Below are 26,353 nucleotides of genomic sequence, written 5' to 3' on the forward strand. Positions count from 1 at the left end.
CCTTGCATATTCATGTGCTTTCTGAAAGTCCCTTTAACACCCGTATTGGACCTATCTCCTCCACCACCCCTGGCAGCAGGTTCCAGACTCTTATCACACTCTGTGTAAACAAAAAACTTGCCCCTCACATCTCCTGTAGAAGAGGTCAAATGAACAGGGTTGATCTGGATGAGAAATACAGAACAATGGGTCCAATTTGATGCCCCACAGGACGTCTCTAGAATGGACTAGAGTATTAGTTATAAGGTCAAATGCTCCCTCTGTGATATCCTCAGGTACTTTCTACTAAACGACTTCATATTTGATGGCACGTTTACTGCAATTATTATCTAAAAGTCAATTTATCTGAAGAAGTATTGGGGAAAAAGATTGTGGAAATTCTTTAGCATTATTATATCGCTTAATTGGTATATGGCACAGGATATTTCAGGCATAGGTCATTTCTCTTAGGTGTACTTTGCTTTTTTTGACCTCACTTTATCAGAGTTGAGTTCTTGAACCCATCGTTCAGCTCATGGTTAAGTGGATCTCATTAAATGGTGGTGCAGACTCATGGAATCTAAGAACTCGGAGCAGGAGTAAGCCGTCCGGCCCTTCGAGCCTGCTCCGCCATTCAATAAGATCATGTCTGATCTTTTCATGGACTCAGCTCCACTTACCTGCGCTCTCACCATATCCCTTAATTCCTTTATTGTTCAACATAGAATCCCTACAATGTAGATAGAGGCTGTTCAGCCCATCGAATCTGCACCAACCTTCCAAAAAGCCTGCCTTCTCAGATCTATCCACCACTCCCCACTCTAACCTTGTAACCCCACGTTTCTCATGGCTAATCCATCTAGCCTGCACATCCCTGGACACTATGGGTCATTTAGCATGGCCAATCTGCCTACCTTCCACATCTTTGGACCATTGGAGGAAACTGGAGCACCAGGAGGAAACCCACGCAGGCAGGGGGACAATGTGCAAATGTCTTAAGGACAGTCACCCGAGGCTGGATTCGAATCCAGGTCCCTAATGCTGTGAGGCAGCAGTGGACAGAATGGCCTATTTCTGCTCTTCAGTTTTACGGTCTTTACTTTATGCACCCAATGTACAAAGCAGTTTCTGCTATCAATTAGCAGTGTTGTTGAGAGCATCAACTGTCAAACTTAATGGACAGTCACCTGCTGATTATAATAATGATCCCATTGCTCAGTTCTCTTTAAAACTGACGGGAAACCCCGCAGTCGGCAACTTAATAATGACCCGGAAACTATTGTCGATTGTCAGGAAAAACCCAACTGATTCATTACTGTCCTTTAATGAAGGAAATGGCCCTACATGTAACTCCAGAACCACATCAGTGTGCTTGACTCTTAACTGCCCCCTGGACAATTGGAGATGGACAATAAATGCTGGCCTAACCAGCAACGTCCTCATCCCAGAACTGAATAGAAACAAAGCTGTCTATAGACCTTCGTTCTTGGCACAGCACCCAGTGGAAAATAGTGTTATTGTTACAGAAACTATGTTCCAAAACTTTTCAGCAGTTTAAATAGTTTGCTGGTGTATCAGTCAGAGATAGATGGTGTGTAGCAATTTTGGGATGCATGGCGGTGAACAGAAGATAGTGACTTAATGACCCCTGGAATTTCTGCGATCACAGTTTGCAAAGCAGTTGACAGTAGGTGGCTTGAGAGAATAGATTCAATAAAGGATTAGCCAGGTCTAATGTAGGCCATATTTGTCAAGTCTTTTTCCACTTTTAATTCTGGACTCGTACTCCACATGTGTTCCCTGTCAAATCACAGATCACTGACTTGATTTTTATTCTCGGTCGTTCTGCATGGACCCATAGCTTAAACACCGTGGCCAGGAAGGATCAGATACTGCTGAAGAACAGCAGGGGCAATTAACACGTGTCGATTAGGAACAAGATCATTAGGCACAGGAGCAAACATAGCCATTCAGCCCACTGAGTCTGTCTCACCATTCCATGAGATCACAGCTTATCTGATGAATTTCCAACTCCATTTCCCTACTTTTCCCCATAACCCTTTATTCATTGCCTGTCTATCTCGGCCTTCAATACACTTATTAACCCAGACTCAATAATCCTCTGCTGTAAAGGATTTCGCAGATTCACTGCCCTCTGAGAGAAAAAAATTCCTCCCCATCTCTATCTAAATGTGTGACTCCTTATTCTGAGTCTGAGATTCTCCCAAAAGGAGAAACAACACTCCACATCTATTCTGTCGAGGGGAAACAACCACGCTGTATCTACTCTGTCAAGGGGAAACAACACTCCGCAGCTACTCTGTCAAGGGGAAACAGCCACTCCGCAGCTACTCTGTCAAGGGGAAACAGCTACTCCGTAACCACTCTGTCCTTCTCTCTAATTCTTTTTTCGTCAGTGTGTACTTCTAACATCTCTGCCAGCAAGCAATTTGGAAAGTCTGAAGCTAGTGCTGGGAATGCATCAACACACTAGTCTTTGTGTGCACCCCTTCAAATGATTGTGAGACCCTGAAACCTAGAGGTCAAACACTCTAACAATCTTGTATGTTTAAATGAGGTCTTCTCTCATTCTTCTAAGCTCCAGTAAGTATAGGCCCAGCTTACTCATGCTCTCCTCATTAGAAAATCCTTCCATACCCAGATTCAACCGAGAGAACGTTCTCTGGACTGCTTCCAATGCCAGGATGCCTTTGCTTAGGAAAGGAGACCTAATGTGCTCAGAATATTCCAACTGCAGTCTGACCAGTGCCACGAGTGACCTTGCATGACATTTTCGTTTATTTTCATGTTCAAAATTTGGACTGAATATTTCAGTTCCTTTCCAACTCCTTGCTGTGCCTGGGTAGTTGGCAGAAAGTAATGGTTTCAAGATTCTATGAAATGAGTAAATTGCTAAACTATTCTATTCCTGTTCTATATTTCACAAGTCTTCACCATTTAGTCACTGGAATATTTTGTGCATTAAAAATAGATTATTTTTATGATTTATTATTTTAATAAGAGTCTCCAAACTTCTGGTATTTGCTGTGACTGAATCTCAGTTTAAAAGTAGATCTCCAGGGTGATGTAATACTTACAGTACAGCCTTGAGGGAGCAGAGTTCCTGCGCAGCGATAGCTGTGTTTCATCTTTATTTATCAAAACAGGCCAGCTGTGAACTTAACTTACCTCAGAGGTAGCTCGATGTCTGTCACTAGCCCCAATAACATAACCCTCTCCATCTGACACCAACTTAATAATTGTTGCCAATTGTCTACTTTGAAACCAGGGGTGTGTGCAGTGGAACTGTGCACCAAGCAACTCTGTTTGATTTATATGTCTTATATTTAAAAAAACCTTTAGCTAATGAAACTCTACTCTGATTTGTCAGACCTGCCTTTGATAAGTATGACCACAGTGGTTATTCATGCTCCATGTATGCCTTGGTTTCATCCATTTCCCCTTTTAGGACATGTCAGGGTTAAGATTTCTGAATCCAGCTCTCATGTACATAGGTGATGGTAGTTCCCAAAGGATGGGTCACTGTTAAACGTGATGCTGTCCTCAATTGATGACCATATGCATGAGTGTTTCTGTATGCAGACAACCCCACAATACCCAAGAGAAAAGGTAGACAGTTAAAACAAAATAATAGAATCAGGCACAATGGATTGAATGGCTCCCCTCTGTGCTGTAATGCTAATGTGATTCTCTGTTCTCTGGGATGAGATCCCTTATGCAGGCCTGACATTGAGTTCAGGCCAAGTGCATTAGACTGCTGTGAAAGAGGTGTGCAATATCTTCAAGATTGACCTGCACACCTGGTTTCAATGTGTTCTCTGGATTGGGATTTTGAAGCCGTGACTCAGAGACAGGAATGCTGCTGCTGTACCTCACGTGACATAGGGGTCCAAGGACAGCTATCAAGAATGGCAATGCTTCCTTTCCATTGTTCCATACAGCACTGCAGTCAGAGAGACAGTGAGGGTATTTGTAACATCGACCATCTACACTGATGTCAAATAATGTAACCCATTTTAGGTTCAAATCTGACTTGTGTAGCGCAGTTTGTTGCTATTTTTCTAATGAAACAATTGTATTCTTACAAAGCTCATCAAGTGGAGGATTGATTTAACACGTGGTGCAGAGGACACTAATGCTGCAGGAATTAGGAAGAGGCTTTGTTAATTTTCCCAGTCCGGATGAACCACTGGTTAAGTTCAAGCATAAGACCATAAGACATAGGAGTGGAAGTAAGGCCATTTGGCCCATCGAGTCCACTCCGCCATTCAATCATGGCTGATGGGCATTTCAACTCCACTTACCAGCGTTCTCCCTGTAGCCCTTAATTCCTCGAGACAACAAGAATCTATTAATCTCGGCCTTGAAGACATTTAGCATCCCGGCCTCCACTGCACTCCGTGGCAATGAATTCCACAGGCCCACCACCCTCTGGCTGAAGAAATGTCTCCACATTTCTGTTCTGAATTGACCCCCTCTAATTCTAAGTCTGTGTCGACGCGTCCTAGCTTTTTTTAAAGAAGAGCAATGTCATTTTCCAATAACACAGAAAATAATTGAGAGAGTCAACCTGGGGATGATTGATCACCTCATTAACAGCCCTTCAATGCAGTTTTTATTAATTTGTTCATGGGACATGGACATTGCTGGCTGTTTATTGCCTGTTCTTGATGAAGGTGGTAGTGACTTTTCTTCTTGATCTGCTATAGTCCTTGGACTGTTGCAAGACCCACATTGCTGTTTGAGAAGGGGTTTTGGGATTTCAATCCAGCAACAATGAGGAAACAGACATATAGTTTCAAACAGGATCATATGTGGCTCATTGGGGAGCTTCTAGTTGATGATGATCCCATTTATTTGCTGCAATGTCCTTCTAGTTGCTTAAAGTTGCGGGTGTGGAAGTTGCTGTCAGAGGATCCTTGGTGAGTTACAATAATGCATCTTGTAGATGACAGACTCTACCACTGTGTCCACCACCACTGTAATCCCAACCAGATAATCTCCAAAATTAGAGACCTAAGTCTCTGCTCCACCCTCTGCAACTGAATCCTTGACTTCCTGACCCACTGACCTAAATCAGCGAAGATTGGGTAACAGCGCTTCCTCCGTTACAATCCTCAACACCGGCACCCTGCAAGTTGCATACTCAGCTCCCTTCAGTACTCCTTGTACACTCATGACTGTGTGGCCAAACTTCATTCGAACTTCATCTGCGGGTTTGCTGATGCACTATCATTGTCGGCTGGATATCAAACAATGATGTGACAGAATCCAGGAAAACAATTTTGTGCTTAGTGTCATGTTGCAATGATAATCTCTCCCTGAATGTCAGCAAAACTAAAGAGCTGATCATTAAGTTCACGAAGTAAGGTGGAGGGCACGCCCCTATCTACATCAACCGAGCTGAGGTGGAGAGGATCGAGAGCGTCAAGTTCCTAGGAGTGACGATTATCAACAATCTCTGTCCTGGACCATCCACGTTAATATGATGGTCAAGTATGCACAACAATGCCTGTTCTTCCTCAGGAGCCTAGAGAAGTTCAGTATGTCCATAAGGACTCTCACCAACTTTTACAAATGCGCCATACAAAGCATTCATACCTGGATGAGTCACGGCTTATTATGGCAATTGCTCTGCCCAGGGCCATAAGCAACTACAGAGAGTTGTGAACACAGCCTAGACCATCATGCAAGCCAACCTTCCATCCACTGACTCCATCTGTCCTTCCCGCTGCCTCGGGAAGACAACCAACATAATCAAAAATCCCTCCCGCTCCAGTCATAATCTCTTCTGATGTCTTCCGTCAGGTGAAAGATACAGAAGCTTGAACATATATACCAACAGACTCAAGAACAGCTTCTTTCCTGCTGTTATTAGACTTCTGAATGGACGTCTCAAATTTCAAATCTAATGTTGATCTTGCTTTTTGTGCTCCTTCTTTGTGGCCATAGCTTTGCATTCCTCACTCTGTTCAGTCACCCTATCATCTTTGTTTGCTATGGTCTGCCTATGCAACACGCAAAACAAAACATTTCACTGTACTTAGGTACATGTGACAATAATAAATTAATTCAAAAAGAGAAACAAGGTGCAGAGTTGCTGTAGGGAGATGGAGTGGGTAGAGTGAAAGTTTTGGGGTGACTGATAAACAAGAGAACAAGAGAGGGAACTTCAGTGTGATAAGATTACAACCTAACTGAGGCTAGCTCCTGAAACTAGAAAAGAAAAAGAAGTGAAAATGATTTGGTAAGATTGCATTTCTTAACTTTTGAGGGAATCTCATTCAGAGAGACCAGATAAACTAGTCTTATGTCCTTAAAGCAGAGAGCTTTGGGGGGAGGTTTGACAAACTTTGTTCAAGATTTAGATGGGTTCTGATGAAATAAGTACCGAGAAATTATGTCTAGTGATGGGGAAATCAGTAGCAAAAATTATGGGCTGTTAGTGAAAGGACTTGGATGAGATTAGTAGCTTTTACCCTTTACGAGAGAGACAAAATAAGATGCAATAATAACTTCCAAAAGCAAATACTTGTCAAGGGTTAAAATTTGCAAGGCTGTGGGGAAGGAGTGGTGGCTATAATAAGAGGTGATTGGTCTCTTGTACTATCTCAGTGTGTGGGTTTTAAGATTAGTGTTGTGTGTAATTGTGCTGTAGGCTCTGTACAGTTTCAGCCTTTGCAACATTATCCCTGGCTCTCTCTCATTTTGTGAGTGCCCAGATTCTTCATCTTTCACGTTTTGTTTTCCATACTGGAAACTCTGAGTTACTTATGTACAGTTCGGATCTGGCTGGGGATAAAACCTCCATAGGCTTGTCAATAGTTTTTGTATGAATCCTTTCCTTCCTCCGGGGTTGGGGAGAGGGAACATTCCTTCATCCCAGTGCCATCAACTTGGAATATTAGGCAAAAACAGGATTGGCATAAGAGGTAGTGAGAAGTGAATTTTGCCTGAACCAACAATAGTTGCATTGAATTATATTCCCGTTTACAGCCCATCTTGTTCCATCGGTGGTGATCTCAATTAATAGTGCCAGAGCGCTCACTGAAGACATGGACTGTGGCACTATTAGCTGACCTGCCCTAGTTCCTAGAATCCTTTCTCCTGACTTGCACTGAAACAAGGAGCAGCTGAGATTAAATGAGTTAGAATTTCTCCTTCATTTTGTCTCCCTGCCTCCAAATAAAAGGTGTAGTTTCTGGCCATCGAATCACAGAATTGTTACGGTGATGGACTCCATTTGACCCATCATGTCGGCAACGGATTTTGACTTGTTGCCAATCTTCCACAAGTCTTAATTTAGCTCCTACTTAAATCATCATCCAAAAACCCCTTGAATTTCCGAATTGGACCTATCACCACCACACTTTCACCTAGTCCATTCCAGCCCCTAACTATTCGCTGAGCGAGAGAGCTTTCTCTTCTTTTGCAAAACACTTTAAAACTGTGCTCCCTAGTTCTCGATCCCTTTCCGAGCTTCTCCCTAACCAATCTATCGATGCCCATCATGGTTTGGAAAATTTCTATCAAAACTCATCTTAGCCTTCTCTCCAAGGCAAACCTTCCTGACTTCTGCAGTCTATCCTCAATTTGGCATGTCACATCCCTGGAATGTGCTTGTAAACCTCATCTGCACACTGTCCAATGTGTTCACATCTTTCCTAAAGTGCGTTACTCAGAATTGACATAATATCCCATCTGCGGTCCAATTAGTGTCTTATATAACTTCAACATAATCTTTTTTTTAATTTATTAGTACGTGGGCATCATTGGGAGACCAGCATTTATTGCCATTATCCTAATTATTAAGAATTAAGAGTTAACAACATTGCTGTAGGTCTGGAGTCACTAATAAGTCAGACCAGATAAGGATGACAGTTCCCTTCCCTGAAGGATGTTAGTGAACCAGATGAGTTTTTCCCGACAGTCAATGATGGTTTCATCATTAGACACTTAATTCAAGATTTTAATTGAGTTCACCTTCCACCCTAAGATCCCTAGAATATTGTCTGGGTCTCTGGATTAACAGTCTAGTGTTGATATATTGCTGCTCCTCAGATGCTGCCTGACCTGCTGTGCTTTTCTGCTGTGCTTCTCGACTAGTGTTGACACCACTGGACCATTGTCTCCCCTCATTTGCTCTTGTACTCTGCACCCCAATTAACGGAGCCTAGAGTTTTTGTATGTCTTTTTCACAAGCTGTCTCTACCTGTCCTGCCACTTTTAATGAATTATGCGCATATCAACTCAGGCCTCTCTGATTCTGCATTATCTTAAGCATAGCACCATTTATTGTAGACTTACTCTCTCCATGTTCTTTTATCAAAATGTATCACCCACACTTCTCTACATTTAGCGTCATCTGCCACCAGTCCTCCCACAGCGTGAACGTGACTATGACCTGTTGGACACTGTCCTCCTTGCAGTTTTCTATGCTTCCACGTTTTGTGCCATATTCAAACTTTGACATTGTTTCTCTACAATTAAGCTCTTGATCATTTTTTTAAAAAGAAAGAAAAGCTAAGGTCTTAATATTGATCCCCTCCAATGCAAATGTTCCTCTATCCCAAAAAATACCCATTAGTTCTTACTGTCTGTTTCCAATTTTTCAGCCACTGATGTATCCAATTTCTATAGACACTTTTGTTCTATAAAATAAGAATTATAAACTATAAAATTCAACTGGTAGCAGGGAAATGGTACTTTACTTATCCAGCTGATCATAATACATTTTAAGGCAGATCTGAGCATGAAAACTGACTTGATTAGACCTTGAAATTTATTCTTGCAATTTGGTCATCGTGGTGATTATTCATCAACTGTCTCTTCAGAATATGTTCAGTGTACTTTTACCAAAGTAACACTAGTTTATTACACAAAGGGAAAAAAAAACAAAATTATATAAAAGACAATTTGCAATGATCTTACCATAAACAATAAAAAATAAATTCCACCCTTTTCCCCAGCACTACCCTTTACAGATATTCAACCTCGGTGATGTTATCACTCCTATTTTTGCTCTTTAAATTTTTACGCAACTTAAAGGGTCACAAGTGTTTTATTTTGATGATACCCTGTGTATTCACTGGATATGATTCTCCCAGTGTCTTCCTGAGAAGCAGGCTCTGAAAAAAATCCAAAGCTTTCTCCATCTCCTTGGGCTACTTTGAGGCTGATGAATGGTATGTCTCCCTGTATGGTTCTTTTCTTTGGAACAAAACTTACTTTTGGCCTCTGATCTGTGTTTCGCTCAACTTAAAAGCTGAACCTAGTAAACATTTCAAAAAATTACCTCAGCAGGTAGCTTGTCTAGTCATTTAAGTCAAGTCATATGATTTATTAGAAATGTTATTTTTTTCCACTGCTAAAACAAAAATGAGTTTCTGATCCTTAAATTAATCACTCTAATAGAACCATACAGGGTGCAATTCTGGTATCTTTCCTATTGGATGAATGTTGTGAAGCTTGAAAGGGTTCAGAAACTATTTACAAGGATGTTGCCAGGGTTGGAGGTTTTGAGCTATAGGGAGAGGTGGAACAGGCTGGGGCTGTTTTCCCTGGAGCATCAGAGGTTGAGGGGTGACCTTATAGAGGTTTACAAAATCATGAGGGGCATGGATAGGATAACTAGACAAAGTCTTTTCCCTGGGGTGGGGGAGTCCAGAACTAGAGGGCATAGGTTTAGAGTGAGAGGGGAAAGATATAAAAGGGACCTATGGGGCAACGTTTTCACGCAGAGGGTGGTGCGTGTATGGAATGAGTTACTAGAGGATGTGGTGGAGGCTAGTACAATTGCAACATTTAAAAGGCATATGATTGGGTATATGAATAAGAAGGGTTTGGGGGGATATGGGCCGGATGCTGGCAGGTGGGACTAGATTGGGTTGGGATATCTGGTTGGCATGGACGAGTTGGACCGAAGGGTCTGTTTATATCTCTATGACTCTATAAACCAAAAAACCATTTGCTTCTTCCTTAGTACCCTGTTTCCCAAATTATAATCATATATCATAAACCTTTCTTGCAGTCCCTTCCTGCAGCACCATCTCGGGCAATTGCACATTTAACAACTGTTCTTTTTCTGTCCTCTCTCCTCATCTGCCAAGGCCTCGAATGTTCTTTCCAAGTGGAATCATGTACTGCTCTCAATTTATTACGCTGCATTCACTGCTGACAGTGTGGTCTGCTGTTCAGTGGGAGCTCAACAACAGACTGGGTGACTGTTTTGCAGGCCAGCTGTGCTCATTCCCCTCAGGTGACACTGACCCTCCAGTCATTTGCCATATTGAAACACCTAGCTTCTCTCAAGCTCGCATTTCTGTCCTAGCCCAGCTGTGGTGTTCCGGTGAATCTCAAAACAGGCTGGAGGAACAACACCTCTCACCTTCCCATTGGACTCCTTATAGCCTTCTGGGCTCAACATTGAGTTAGACAACTTCAGACAATGATCTCTGCCTCCCGTTTTGATCTTTTTCTTTCCTCCAGTAGACTAGATTATTTGTATTTGCTTTCAGTCACTGCTGAGTTTTATTGTGCCGTGACTGCAACCACTTTGAAGGTTTCCAGTTGACCACTAATCCCAGAAATTGCTGCTGAGCACAGACCATGAAGAAAAAAAATAGCAGGAACATTGTCCCAGGCCAACACTTTGTTTCTTCATAACAACCATTAACACTCCCTGTGATTTATTTTATTCCACGTAATCTCCCTTGACCTTTAACCTTTCCCTGATGTTCCATTTTTGTTCCACTCCTCTTAACAACATAAACCCCATTAGTTCTGAAGAAGTCATATTGAACTTGAAATGTTAACTCTGTTTCTCTCTCCTTAGATCTGTTGAGTTTTCCCTACACATTCTATTTTTATGTGATTAAATAAATCTTCCTGACATTAAAAACAATATTGTTTTTTTTAGCTATGAAGAATTCTGCCCCTTTGGCCTGAGGGCAGCTTTCTCTCTGTTTTCAACCCCGCAAGTTGTTTCTCTCATCTTCTCCCCCCTCTTACTTTCAGCACCTGCAATGTCTCACAAGCATCAACCTTACAGAGCATTAAGATGGTCCAACGGGTGCATGGGGTCCCTTTAACTCTCTCCAACCCCTGCACCAACCTCCCTTGTTTGGTCAGTGCCCTAATCCACTGTATGTTAATGTTTAACCAATGGATTATATAAAGGTTCCTAATTCACCATCTCTTCATTTCTGAAACGACAACACGTGAGTGGCCCTTAAACACATGGGCAAAAAAGCTTTTTGTTCTGAAGAAGACTCACAACGTTAGCTCTGTTTCTTTCTCCGCTTAGGCTGCTAGACGTTTTGAGTTTCTCCATCCTTCTCTTTGTTTATTTTAGACGTTCAGCACCCGCAGTGTTTAGCCTTTATGTGAAAACAAATGTTTTCTGGCTATTCGTTGTCCTGAAAAACAATATTTACGTCCATCTGACAGGCACCTACAGAAAGTAAGATTCTGCTCTGATGGAGTTTGTATCCAGCGATATCTTTCACACTCAGTCTTGTGTTCTGTTCCACCCTGTTTGAAAATTCGGTTGAATTTGTCACATGGTCCTCTACAGTCAGACCTCCCACCTTCTCTCCTTAATGCTGCAGATGAAGAAATCACCTCAAGCATTTTGCTGTTTCACTGATACAAGTTTAGTCATTCCTTAGCAACAGTATTGATCATCTTTGTCATTACAACCTAAATTGGATAGAGTTTTCATAGAGATAATATAAACAATAGGATAATATCTGTGCTGTAAAGTTCTGTATGTTGCTTTGTCTAATTGTTACTGTTGGAACTTATCTCATTCATAGAATTGTAGAGCCCCTATAGTGTGGGAAGAGGCTATTGAGACCATCAGCTTAGCAATGAACATCCAACAATCATCCCACTCAGATCCTATTCCCATAACCTGCATTAACGTGGCTAGTCCTCACATCCCTGGACGCCGTGAGGTAATTTAGCATGGCTAATCCACCTAACCTGCACATCTTTGGACTGTGGGAGGAAACCAGAGCACCCAGAGGAAACCCACACAGACACTTGGAGAACTTGCAAACTCCACACTGTCCGTCGTCCAATGTGAATATCAAATTCAAGAGGACGATAGGAGGCTGTAGGGTGACCTTATAGAGGTTTATAAAATCATGAGTGTCATGGATAAGCTAAATAGTCAAAACTTTTCCCCAGGGTAGGAAAGTTCAAAACTAGAGGGCATGGGTTTAACGTGAGAGGGGAAAGATTTAAAAGGGACCTAAGCGGCAACTTATTCATGCAGAGGTGCTGCGTGTGTGGAATGAGCTGCCAGGGGAAATGATGGAGGCTGGTACAATTACAACATTTAAAAGGCATCTGGATGGGCACAGGAATAGAAGGGTATAGAGGGATATGGGCCAAATGCTGGCAAATGGAATTAGATTAATATTGGATATCTGGTCGGCATGGACGAATTGGATTGAAGGGTCTGTTTTTGTGCTGTTTCAGCTCTATGCCTCTATAAATTAGGTCTGGATCTGGAACAGAAACTTATTAGAAACATTTTGAACACTTATTGTTTTGTGTATGGTGATGGTGTTATACAGTTCATCCAGGGAATCTGAGCTGCTGTGACTGTGTCCACGTTGAAGTCTGATATTATGGATAATGTTATTCAAGGCTCTTTCTTTTGTTCCATCACACGGTTGACTGGGAATCCCTCTGGTCCCTACTGCCTGTCCCATGCACGTGTTTAGTGGGATTTGCAAGTTGATAATTCACCTGGTTTGCCACATTATGAATGTACTTTTCTTGGCCACCAAGTGCTTCACTGGGACTTGATCCTGGAGCACCTGGCCCACAGGCAAGAACACCACCCACTGCACCTCCATTTTGTGGACCAATGAGTTTAATTTCCTTGGGTATTTTTTGTAACATCTTATTATACTTCCTAAATGATAACTTAGCAACCAGTGGCTGAAAGGATTTTCATATGAAAAACGTGATTGTCTTGGATATCAGCCTTCACCTTGTCATTTCTCTGATTCCTTTAAGTATCCTTTCCTCCATTTTCTGTTTTTCCTCATTGTGTAGTCTTCCCCTATTTTTCACTATTTCCTCCAGTTTCTTGCCATATTCTAATCTACCTGCTTCACCGCTTTCCCTCCAAAATTCCTGTTACCTGATCATTCAATTCTGTCAAGCTTACCTTCTCGATGAGCAAAAAGGGTGCAAGTTTAATGGGGTTAGGCCAGGATATGGAGTGATCAGAGCATCTACAATCTTACTGAATCATGCAACATGTTCCCTTGGCCTACATCTACTCCTTGTTCGAACATTATCATTGCATATATTCCTCAGGCCCCTCACTTCTGCCCATGTGCCTCAATCCCCCATCACACCCCTCAGTTTTCTCCATTTCCTTAACTCTCCATCCACCTATTTTAACCAGAGTCCTGCTCCTGCGTTCTCATTTCAGTCAGAATCAAAAACAGAGATTGCTGGAATAACAAAAGAAGGGTCAGTTCTTAGGAAAGCTTATTGGACCCAGAATGTTAACTCTAACTTCTTCCCACAAGTGCTGGGTTCCTCCAGCAATCACTGTTTTTGTTTCTGGTTTCCAGCATCCAAATTTCTTTTTGTTTTGTTCAGAGACAGCCTAAGTGTGCCTTACATATATATTACAAATAGCGATCTGCCCTTCGATGGACTTGTTGGCCCTGGCTTTTATTGGAATGTCAGTTTCTAAATTTAAAAAATGCACATTTGATAGCTTCCAAGAAATGGATGGAAAGATGTCAAGCTGTCATGTAGGGAACTGTAGTTGCGAGACAAATTTGGATGGGGGAAACTCCCAGGTCCACAATTGGGTTTTAAATGGGAGAGGGAAATTCGGGAGTTGAGAGAGACTCAGCGGAGCTGGCAAAGGGAGGGAGTGTGTGGATGTGAGAGAGAGAGAGAGAAGGCCTTACATTCCTTTATACTGTTCAAAACATTGTTTGAATTCTGCTCCCAGTTTTGCAATTCCTTAATTTTAGAATTCTTATCCTTTACATTCCTCGACGGCCATGTTGGCCCCTCTCAATCTGTGTAAATCCCCAAAGTCTGCACATTCCTCCCACTCTGGCCTCTTGCTAACCAATGAATGTCATCTCTTCACCATCAGTGGCAATGTCTTCAAATGGTCAGGCCCCAAACTCTAAAATTCCCTCCCTCAATCTCCATAGCTCTCTACCACTCTCTCATAAGAGTATAAAAACCAAGAACAAGTATATATCATGTAGCCCAATGATCTTGCTCTACCATTCAATACAAACATAGAAAGTTGGGCCAGGAGTAGGCCATTCTGCCCTCTGAGCACTGCTTCACCATTCAAAATGATCATGGCTGATTATCCAATTCCTGGTCCCACTCTCCCCCCATAATCTTTAATCTGTTAAGCCTTAAGCACTCCATCAAATTCCTTTTTGAAAAGATGCACTGTTTTAGCCGCAGTCATTTTCTTTGGCAGAGAATTCCACCACTCTCTGGGTGAGGAAATTACTTCTCATCTCAGTCTGAAATGGCCTGCCCCAGTCATGACTGATCCTGCGCTTCAGTTCCACCTTCCTTCCCTCTCCCTCCTTGTTTTGCTTGTTTTGAGAGACCAAAGAGCTGTCTTTTCCAGGATTAAATATATTGATGATGGAGACATCACATCCCTCTGAGGTAGCAAGTTCCAAAGTTTCACAACCTTTGAGCGAAGGAATTACTCCTCATCTCAGATCCGAATCTCCTGTAAGATGCTTGTTTTTTGACCAAGCCTTGAGCTGGTCTGTCCTTTTGTAGGCAGGTTAATAATTCTTCTGTGATGTACCTTGGTTCACTTTACTACCTTGAACATGCTACATAAATGATTGATTTATTGTTGTCACATGTACCAAGGTGTAGTGAAAAGTGTTGTTTTGCATGCTATACATTCAGATCGTACCATATAAGGTGCATCAGAGTATCAGAACAGAGTGCAGTGTGCTCTATTACAGGCACAGAGAAGGTGCAGAGAGAGAGATCAGAATTAAAGTTTCAGTCACAGAACTGTACAGCATGGAAACAGACCCTTCGGTCCAACTCGTCCCTGCCGACCATATGTACTAAATTATACTAGTCTTAACCAGCATTTGGCTCATATCCTTTTAAATCCTTCCAATGTTTATTCCTATCCAGATGCCTTTTAAATGTTCTAATATTACTAGCCTCCACCACTTCCTCTGGCAACGCATTCCATACACGCACCGCCCTCTGCTTGAAAAGATTGTCCCTTAGTTCCCTTTCAAATCTTACCCCTCTCACCTTAACCCTATGCCGTCTAGTTTTGGACTCCCCTACCCTGGGAAAAGACCTTGGCTATTAACCCCATCTGTGTCCCTCATGATTTTATAAACCTCTATTAGGTCACCCCTCAGCCTCTGACCCAACCCCTCCCTATAGTTCAAACCCTCTCACCCTGGCAACATCCTTTATAAGTCTTTTCTGCACCCTTCCAAATTTCACAAATTTCGAATTCCTGTAGCAGGGAGACTAGAATTGAATGAAGTATCTCAAAAGTGGACTAACTAATGACTTGTACAGCCGCAATGTGGGCGGCACGGTGGCACAGTGGTTAGCACTGCTGCCTCACAGCGCCAGAGACCCGGGTTCAATTCCCGCCTCAGGCGACTGACTGGAGTTTGCACGTTCTCCCCATGTCTGCCTGGGTTTCCTCCGGGTGCTCCGGTTTCCTCCCACATTCCAAAGATGTGCGGGTCAGGTGAATTGGCCATGCTAAATTGCCCGTAGTGTTAGGTAAGGGGTAAATGTAGGGGTATGGGTGGGTTATGCTTCGGCGGGTCGGTGTGGACTTGTTGGGCCGAAGGGCCTGTTTCCACACTGTAAGTAATCTAATCTAATCTAAACATCACCTCTCACTCCTGTACTGAATGCACTGACCAATAAAGGCAAGCATACCCTTTCAAACGTCTGACAGCAGTGGGGAAGAAGCTGTTCTTGAATTTATTTGTACATGTATTCAAACTTTTATATCTTCTGCCTGATGGAAGAGAGTATACCTAAAGTGGAAGGGCTCTTTGATTATGTTGGTGGCGTTCCCAAGGCAGTGGGAAGTATAGATGGAGTCAATGGTTAAAATACAAGTTATTGTTGTGATTGCCATATTACTGAAAATGCCTAGAGCAAATACCATTTGACAATCTGAATATTACCATTAAGCAAGCATCAATGAAGACCAACAAGGTATGAACATGCCTGCAATGTTTCAGAACTGAGAGTGAGATTTGCATGCCACCTTTGCTAAATTTTAGTGAACCACCCTGGCAGATAAACTTTAACATTGTTCCATTCACAGGCAGAGCACCGCATCAATGCATAGTACTAGCTGAGGGACTGGAATTCTTGACAAATTAAGTATCAATAATGTGTTTCTTTTCCCTTGTGCAGTTTTCCAGACAGGGTATGCAACAAACCCAGCAACAGCAGCAGACAGCAGCACTGGTTCGACAGCTGCAAAAGCAGCTCTCTAGTAAGTATCAATTTTAAATAAGAATCAAAATTCTGGATAATTATTATATCAAATGCCATTCTGAGCTTTGCATGCATTCATCATAGCTTCCCTTCTGTGTGGAAGCAAGCCATTCGACCCATCAAGGAAAAAGTGAGGTCTGCAGATGCTGGAGATCAGAGCTGAAAATGTGTTGCTGGTTAAAGCACAGCAGGTTAGGCAGCATCCAAGGAACAGGAAATTCGACGTTTCGGGCCAGAGCCCTTCATCAGGAATGAAGAGAGTGTGCCAGGCAGGCTAAGATAAAAGGTAGGGAGGAGGGACTTGGGGGAGGGGCGATGGAGATGTGATAGGTGGAAGGAGGTCAAGGTGAGGGTGATAGGCCGGAGTGGGGTGGGGGTGCGGAGACGCCCCCACCCTACTCCGGCCTATCACCCTCACCTTGACCTCCTTCCACCTATCACATCTCCATCGCCCCTCCCCCAAGTCCCTCCTCCCTACCTTTTATCTTAGCCTGCCTGGTACACTCTCTTCATTCCTGATGAAGGGCTCTGGCCCGAAACGTCGAATTTCCTGTTCCTTGGATGCTGCCTAACCTGCTGTGCTTTAACCAGCAACACATTTTCAGATTCGACCCATCAAGTCCACACCGACTGTCCAATGAGCATGCCACCCACACACAACTTTCCTTACTACCCTTTCCCTATAACCCTGTATTTCCCATGGGTAATCCATCTAGCCTGCATATCCCTGGACACAATTGGGCAATTTATCATTGCAGATACATCTAACCTGCAATATCGCTGGACACTATGGGGCAATTTATCATGGTTGATTAACCTAACCTACAATATAGCTGGACACTATGGGGCAATTTATCATTGCTGATACACCTAACCTGCAATATCGCTGGACACTATGGGATAATTTATCATGGCTAATCCATCTAATCTGCAATATCGCTGGACACTATGGGGCAATTTATCATGGCTAATTCACCTAACCTGCATATCCCTGGACACAATGGAGCAGTTTATTGTAAAGTGTATTATTAACACCCAGTATTATCACAGTGCCATTAAGAAGGAAGTTCCAGGATTTTGGTCCAGGAATATTGACGGAATGTTGCTGCAATTCAAAGTCGATGGCCTGTTATTTGAAGGGGAAATTGCAGGTGGGACTGGTGTTCCCATCTGTCTTCCACCCTCATCCTTCTCAGTAAAAGAGATAAGACTTTGGAAGGTGCTTTCTAGTGAGCTTTGATAATGTGTTCTAGGGCATGTTGTAGATGGTAGATACGGTGTGCTCGTATTGGAAAGAGTGAACATTTAAATTGGTGTGTGGGGTGCCAAACAAATGGGCAGTTGTCCCTAATGGTGTTGAGCTTCTTAATTGTCATTGTTATGCCTTCTAGATGGTGGATAGGCTTTGGGGAACCAACACTGGTGGACAGTATAGACTGGCATACTTTGCAAGGAGAAAGTGAGGACTGCAGATGCTGGAGATCAGAGCTTAAAAATGTGTTGCTGGAAAAGTGCAGCAGGTCAGGCAGCATCAAAGGAACAGGAGAATGGATGTTTCAGGCATAAGCCCTTCCAGCAACACATTTTTAGGCATAGTTTGCAGTTAGTTATCCTTAAAACTGTTTGGGATGTTGCCAACAAATGGGTGGCACTGCTGCCTCACAGCACCAGAGACCCGGGTTCAATCCCCGCCTCGGGCAACTGTCTGTGTGGAGTTTGCACATTCTGCCCATGTCTGCGTGGGTTTCCTCTGGGTGCTCCGGTTTCCTCCCACAGCCCAAAAATGTGCAGGTTAGGTGAATTGGCCGTGTTAAATTGCCTGTAGTGTTAGATGTAGGGGAATGGGTCTGGGTGGGTTGCTCTTTGGAGGGTCACTGTGGACTTGTTGGGCCGAAGGGCCTGTTTCCACACTGTAAGTAATCAAATCATGTGCAACAATTACTGGCACCGATATGATCCTTTATCCAACAAGACAATTCAAAACACGAGACAATATATAACCATAAGGGGAGGCAATGTGATATTATCACTGGACTGGACTCTGGTATTATCACCAGAGACCCAGGTAATGTTCTGGGGACCCACGTTCGAAACCTGCCATGGCAGATGGTGGAATTTGAATTCAATTTTTTAAAAATCTGGAGTCCATTACCCATTGTCGGAAAGAAAACATCTGGCTCACTAATGCCCTTTAGCGAAGGAAATCTGCCATCCTCCCCTTGTCTGACTGACATGTGACTCCTGATCCACAGCAATTTGGGTGACTTTTAACTGCTGTCTGAGCAAGTGGGAATGGGAAATAAATTCTGGCCTAGCTACCAATATCTTCATCCTGCAGGTGAATAAAACAAAAACCAGGCAGGAAGGTGAGCAGCAACTGAATTGTAAAAAAACACTGTGTCCTGGGCAAAATTTAAACAGTGCAAAAACCCAAAGAACTGCGAATGCTGCAAATCAGAAACAAAAACAACTTGCTGGAAAAGCTCAGCAAGTCTGGCAGTGTCTGTGTAGAGAAATCAGAGTTAGCATTTTGGGTCCAGTGACCCTTCCTCAGAAGTGTACTTGGCTTGAATCAGTGAAGATTAGAGTGGTGCTGGAAAAGCACAGCAGGTCAGGCAGCATCCAAGGAGCCGGAAAATTGACATTTCGGGCAGGAATGAGGCTGGAAGCCTCGGGGGTGGGCTGGGGCGAAGATAGCTGAGAGTGCAATAGGTGGATGGAAGCAAAGGTAAAGGTGATAGGTCAGAGAGGAGGGTGGAGCAGAGAGGTGTGAAGGAAGATGGACAGGTGCGACAAGTCATGAGGACGGTGCTGAGCTGGAAGGTTGGAACTGGGATAATGTGGGGGGAGGGGAAATGAGGAAACTGGTGAAGTCCACATTGATGCCCTGCAGTTGAAGGGTTCCGAGGCGGAAGATGAGGCATTCAGTGAATCAGTGAAGCCAGGTAGTCAGCCTGAATTCTTTGCCCAAGTTGCCCAAACAATCTTCTCACCTCTCCTCCTGCTTTCCCCCTACCTCCGCACCCTTTCTCCTCTTTCTTCACCCCTTCCCCATCTCAAATCACCTTGCAGTCCAGGTCCCTTGGTAAGGTTATTGTGTCGTTATCGTTCTCGCACGGTTTCTCTCTCTCTCTCTCTCACCCATAGAAGTACCATGTAATGTTGTGCTAATCTCTTTGAACTTTGATGAGCAATTGAATCGCAGTGATGTGTAGCTGATTGTGATGTTTGTGTGACCTTCAACCTCTGCCAGGTAATCAGCCCCAACAGCCGTCAAACGCCTACAGTCATCCACCCCATTACTGAACACGGGAGAGAACAACTGAGCAGGCAGTCCCTGGAGAACAACGGAAACCGAGCAAGCTCCCTGTGGGGGCTTCAATCATTGTTCATGCCCACACTCTTCCCCCTCTTGTTATTTCTTTTTCTTCATCATTATTCCAACACATGCTTTCCTCCCCCCTGTGATGTAGCTGATGTGAAAAATAATGTAAAGTGAGAGTAGATTATTTTATTTAAAAGAAAATGAAATTGAAGTTTTACAATGAGACATGTTTCTTGGATCTTGTAGGTCCTGTAAAAACGAAGCTGCTGGATTTTTTTTTGTTTTGTTTTTGCTAAAAGTCAATTTTGGCGCTTTTAGCTAATCTACAACAATGGAATGTTCTAGATACAAATGGAATTTATTTATTTGTTAGCGAGGACACCCTAACAATGCACTGGACCAAAATAATGGTTTATATGAATGAATTTGACTACGATGAAATCGGCTGTCTACAGAACTGTGGCCGCAGATGCTTTTCACGTTTCAGTGGCTTATATTCTTTTGAGCCTCCTGAGGACCAGACAAAGCTGTTCATTTAAACTGTCAATTTTGCCTAGATTTGTAATTTTACATGAGCACTTTTTAAGAAGAAGAAAATAAGTTTGTTAAATAATAAAACTATTTTTCCCCAACGACGATGATGACGGTGATACTATTGTATGGTACCTCTGAGCAGCTCTGTTGTGTGTGGTTTGAGTTTGGTATTTATATGTTACATTTGGATCTGACGAGCTACGTGAAGGATGAAGATGATGGTTGCAACTTGAATCTAATAAATCAACAATTAACATCGGAGCGAGTGGTTTCCTGTCCTGTGATTGGCCCATTTGTTCTCTGCTGGTTTGGGATGGCTGACATGTGTGAACCTGTGACACTGTGGTTTGTGCCTGAATTAGGGTCAGCACATCAGCATTGAAGCTTTCTTTTATTCACTTGTCGGACGCCAGTATTGTTGGCTGGGCTGACGTTTAGATTTAGATTTTAATGTCACATCTACTGAAGTACAGGAGTACAGTGAAAAGTGTACAATGTCGCCAAACACAGCACCATCATAGGTACCATGCTAAATAGGTACAAGGTAGTAAAAGAAACAAAGTTAAGCATTACCTTCACAGAGTGAGTAGAAAAATAAGGTAATAGTTAACATTAAAGCCCTTGTTAATATAAACCAGAAAAAAAGGAATATAGTTAAAAGTTCAGCAATCTTTGATGAATCATACAAATGTACAGCACGGAAATAAACCCTTTGGTCCAACTCATCCAGGCCGATCAGATATCTTAACCTAATCTTGTCTCATTTTGCCAGCACTTAGCCCATATCCCACTAAACTTTTCCTATTCCTGTACCCATCCATATGCCTTTTAAATGCTGTAATTATACCAGCCTTGACCACTTCCTCTGGCAGCTCATTCCATATACGCATTCCATGTACTGCATGGAAAAAGTTACCCCTTGGGTCCTTTTTAAATCTTTTCATCTCTTACCCTAAACCTATGCCCTCTAGTTCTGGACTCCCCTGTCCCAGGGAAAAGACCTTGTCTGTTTACCCTATCCATGCCCCTCCTCTTTGCTCACTCTCCAGGAGACCCAGCTGCCTGTTCTCACCGCCAATACCGGGGTCTTCCCTCACAGCTCACTCTTCCCGCATTGGACCCTGATGTCATTGCTAAGGCTGCTGCCTCTGAAACATGCCCGGGCAGGACCCACTCACATGCCGAGAGACCATCCGTCTCTAGTTGCCTTTGAGAAGGTGGTGGGCTACCTTCAAGAACCATTGCAGTCTATGTGCATGGGGGAGGGAACTCCAGGATTTTGACCCCACAACAATGAAGGAATAGTGATATGTTTCCATGGCAGGATGGAGAGTGGTTTGGTGAGGAACTTACAGGTGGTAATGTTCCCACATATCTGCTGCCCTTGTCCTTCCAGATGGAAGTGGCTGTGGGATTGAAATGTGCTGATTGAAGATCTGTGGTGAATTTTCCAATGGAACAGGCATACTTTGTCTTGGATGGTGTCCAGTCCCTTGAGGAGTTACATCCATCAAAGTAAATGGAGAGTATTCTGTCATGCACCTGTCTTGAGCCTTGTAGATGGTGGACAGGCTTTGAAAAGTTCTCTTCCATGCTCTCAATGTTCTCAAGACCTCATCAATCACTATAATCAATGAACAGCTCAGTTATTTATTATCTAGAAGGTGATTTCAATCTGCATTGATAAATCTTTTCACAGCAATCTCTATATGAAGAAGGTAAGAAGGAAATACTTGAAGTGATTCAACAAAGTCTTAAATAATGCTCTGTATTTTGTATTAATTCCCTGCCATTTTCTTTCCATTTTACATGTCTAAAATGGAAAATCCCGAGAGTTACCTGTGATTTTTAGATTTTGAAACACTGCGATTGTGATGGGGATAAATACTGCAACCATTCAACGCTAGAGACCTCCTAAAGACAGAAATGAAAAAAAAATTATTTTGATGAAAAACACAGACTTGCATTTCTGGGGCACCTGTCCTGTCCTGAGGATGTGCCAGAATGCTTTGCAATCCTAGAATTTCTACTATGCGCAAAAGAGGCCATCTGATCCTTTGAATCTTCACTGACCCTCTGAAGAGCATCCCAATCAGCCCCTCAACCCCTACCCTATCCCCGTAACCCTGCATTTACCATGGTTAATCCAGCTAGATCACACTAGGGGCAATTTAGCATGGCCAGTCCACCTATCCTGCACATATTGGGACTGTGGGAGGAAACCGAAGCACCTGGAGGGAACCCACATGGACACGGGGAGAATGTGCAAATTCCCAAGTCACCCGAAGTTGGAATCAAACACCGGTCCCTGGCACTGTGAGGCAGCAGTGCTGATCACTGTGCCACCATGCCACCTAGTCAGACCAGGTAAGGATGGTAGATTTCTTTCCTTAAATGATATTAGACACCAAATAAGTCTTTGTAAGAACCACCGAGAGTAGTTTTCAATTCCAAAATGTTATTAATTTTTATTTACTTTCTCTTAACTCTTACCAGTTCTCCACATGAGATTTGAACCTGTGTTCCCAGATCATTAACCCCTTGGATAACTAGTCCAATGCCACCACCATTACCACCTTCCTGTAAATCAATGGAGTATTTCTGAATTGTCACCTTCGTGGTGATACAGGAATATGAAGCAGCCAGATTTGACTCAGTAACTTTTCTCTGCCAGATCATTGGTTTACTTGTTGAATGAGAAATACATTTTCAACAGATGTCCAGGAGAACTTTCTGCTCTTCACTTCATGCCATGAGCTATCTCAAGTTTCAACTTGTAATTTCAATTGAAAATGCAGCAGTGCATTTTGTTTTATTTGGTCACTGATGAGTGTACCTCATCTCTGCCAGCATTTACTTCCATCCATAATTGCCCACAGGGCAGTAATAAGTTAACCATGTAGTTGTGAGTCTGGAGTCCCATGGAGGCCAGGCCAGGTAAGGTTGATAGATTTCCTTCCCCAAAGGGCCTTAGTGAACCAGGGAGATTTCTACCACAGTCAGCAGGATTGCCCATAGGCTAACTTCTTATTCCAGATTGATATTGAATTTAAATTGGACCGACTGCCATGGTGGGATGTCAATCCATGTCTCCAGAACCTGGGATTCTGGATTAGTTGTCCAAAAATATTGCCACTACTCCGCTACCTTCCCCACTGAGCAATTAGTGCCATTGCTATCTAAATGGTTGACCTTTGGAACCCCACAAGTAGCATGTTGTTGTTTATAAAGCAAATTCTGGGAAGTACACATCATAAGACTGTCGAGTAACTAGTTAGCATTTTGATGGAAAAATCCTGGTCTGAACTGAAAAGGACATTTTGGAAAGTTGACCAGAATTAAAAGCAAAATGGAGGTTAACCGCTACCATTGTGTGTTACATTTTATGGTTAGTATATGCACAGGTAATGAAAGGTGTGCTCAGTTACTATTGTTTGCAATCAATAACTAAAATGGCAAGTGCTTCTCAACATTATTGAAAACCATTGAAAAGTCAAAGGTTTCGCATGATGTAGTGTTTCATGTGATTTCTAGTATTGTAGATGACTTCAACTTCAACAAACCCACAGTGCCCAATGCATAGACAAACAAGGTCAACAAGCACATACGAGCACTACCTTTTTCACTGATGGGTTTATATCCTGGAGCACCTCTCTTAACAGCAATGAGAGGACTGCAGCAGTTCAAAAGTACAGCTCACCATCACCACCTTGAATGCTCCGCTCGCCAGTGACACTCAGAATCCATGAACAATTTTTTAAATAATAAACCTAATAATTTTCTGTCATAAATGTTTGTGTGAAAGTGACATTTGTTTATGACTTGTGAACGTAAAACCCATTAATATGCGATAACACTAACCCCTGATATTTCCAGCATGCCACTGTTAATGGTGAGGAGGGGAAGCAAATTCCAAATAGATTGAAGGGATGGGGGAAGTTTATCAGCTGCAACCCAGTGTAACTCTGCAGTTGAGAGTTTGCCTGAAAGGAAATTAATGTCAAGGAAATGTGTAAAATGGGCTGCTTGTCTGATAGCACCAAGTTTGTACCTGGCTGAGATGTTACAATGAATAATATGGGTCATGATGTGTTCAGACACAAAACTTCTCCATGTACAACTCCGACGCACTTTTTTTCTCATGGTAAATGATATCCTTGATGTGTTAGCTGCCATGCAACATGGACTAGCATGAGAACTAACTCTATGTAATCAATGTGGTATTTCCCAGTGTTGGAGCAGCAAAGTAATTGCTGCATCTTTTCTCCCGTCCTATAATCTATGCAGACATTGTTAGTGCAAAAAAAACCCAAATGCTTCAACAGAAGCAATGGGATAAACATGCCATCCAAGTTTTTGTCCAATGTGAGAAAGTTTCCATGGTTCTCTGGAGGGCATCATAAGTTGCGCAGAAAGAAGCAGCGTTCCCAACTTTTGTTCCTGGGTCTGGTGTGCACAGATGGAAGAAATCCCAGCTCCAAGAAAGTAACTTTTAAATATGGATGCCCACGGTTTCTGTTTTTTGGATTGGGAATCTAGCCGGACAACTCGGGAAGCACAGAGGAGGCTGCATGCTCCAGAGAAAGGCTGGATGGAAGGTGTGTCCAGAAGTTCTAGAACAGCGTTCTGTGATTTTAAAGGAACACTCATCCTCCCACCTCATTTTCCATGCGGCATTTATGTCCTGCACCCAGTCCCAAGGACCCAATACTCTACCCTGACTCATTTACCTCGCATGATACCCTCCCTCATATTCCATATGTTAATGGATGCCCTTCTAGTCAACTCCTTACCGAGCATCCGTTTTCTATCCTATCCACACCAACTTACTTAATATCCATGCTGCACATGCTTAGGTTGGCGTGAGATAAAATAATTTTGTGTCTCTTGATGTCACTATTGAATCAAACTCTGGTGCAAAAAGTATTCAATACATTGAAACTCCTTCAACTAATCCCTTCTGGAAACAACAATTTCACTTAAATGCTTAATTCATTATGTGAACAAGAATTTCTTTTATTCATTTTGGGGGGTGGGGAACTGGCTGGCCAGTATTTATTGCCCATGAACTGAGTGGCCTGCTAAGCCATTTTAGGGCGTAGCTGAGAATCAACCACATTGTCTGTTGGTCTGGAGTCACATGTAGGCCAGACCAGGTAAAGAAGGCAGATATCCTTCCCTGAAGGACATTAGTGAGCCAGAGGGTTTGCAGTTATCAGAAGATTTCTAATGCCAGACGTTTTAGAAATTGAATTCAAGTCCTCCATCCACTGTGACAGGATTGGAGCCCGTACCACCAAAACATTTGCTGAGTTTCTGGATTAATACTCCACCATTAATACTACTAGGCCATTCTCTCCCCTCCTATTCCATGAGCAATTAGACATGTCCATCAAAATGCTTAATTATTAGGCCTCCTGTTGTGAAAATGATAGTTTTTGAAATGAATATGGAGCACAAATCCTATCATGGCTGGGATAGCTGATTGTACTACACACTTTGGACAGTTCCATGGTAGGTTTAATTATGCCAACTTCGTGGGAAATGTCATAAAGAAAGAACTGGTATAAAGTTATTCGAAGAAATAAATCTAACTAAAACCTCCAGTCTAGATGAAACACCTCCCTGGATCTTGAAGTTAGCAGCTGATGAAACTGCTCCAATATTGACATAGCTCTTTCAAGAGCCATTCAACACTGGCTACATACCAGACGAATGAAGGAAGCTGATGTTGGTAATCTGCAGACCGGTATTTCTCACCAGCTTCATTTGTAAACTATGAGAACAAATGAATCATACTCATGTCATGAAGAGCTTAGAAGCCCATGACATCCTGGTAAGTAGTTAGCATGACTTTCATCCAAGATCTACCAACACAGTTTTTGCAGACTGTCAATGACCTAACTTCAAGTCTAGACAAAGTTGAAACTGCTGTCAAGGCACTTGTGGACTTCTCAAGAG

The 26,353-nt window shown here is 42.7% G+C and overlaps 1 protein-coding gene across 3 annotated transcripts in view; it reads left to right on the forward strand.

Annotated features, from left to right (window-relative positions):
• The window catches only part of LOC132821781 (mediator of RNA polymerase II transcription subunit 12-like protein), a 604,412-nt gene extending 583,800 nt beyond the window's left edge, over positions 1 to 20,612 (forward strand). For all 3 annotated transcript variants that reach the window (XM_060834551.1, XM_060834553.1, XM_060834556.1), the window contains 2 exons: positions 16,450 to 16,531; positions 19,787 to 20,612. In XM_060834551.1, coding sequence (XP_060690534.1) covers positions 16,450 to 16,531; positions 19,787 to 19,839 — 135 coding nt within the window. In that variant the 3' untranslated portion in view covers positions 19,840 to 20,612. The remainder of the gene's footprint in view (positions 1 to 16,449; positions 16,532 to 19,786) is intronic.
• Positions 20,613 to 26,353: the final 5,741 nt, after the last annotated feature.

Source organism: Hemiscyllium ocellatum, chromosome 13 (assembly GCF_020745735.1).
Source record: "Hemiscyllium ocellatum isolate sHemOce1 chromosome 13, sHemOce1.pat.X.cur, whole genome shotgun sequence".
Classification (NCBI taxonomy): domain Eukaryota; kingdom Metazoa; phylum Chordata; class Chondrichthyes; order Orectolobiformes; family Hemiscylliidae; genus Hemiscyllium; species Hemiscyllium ocellatum.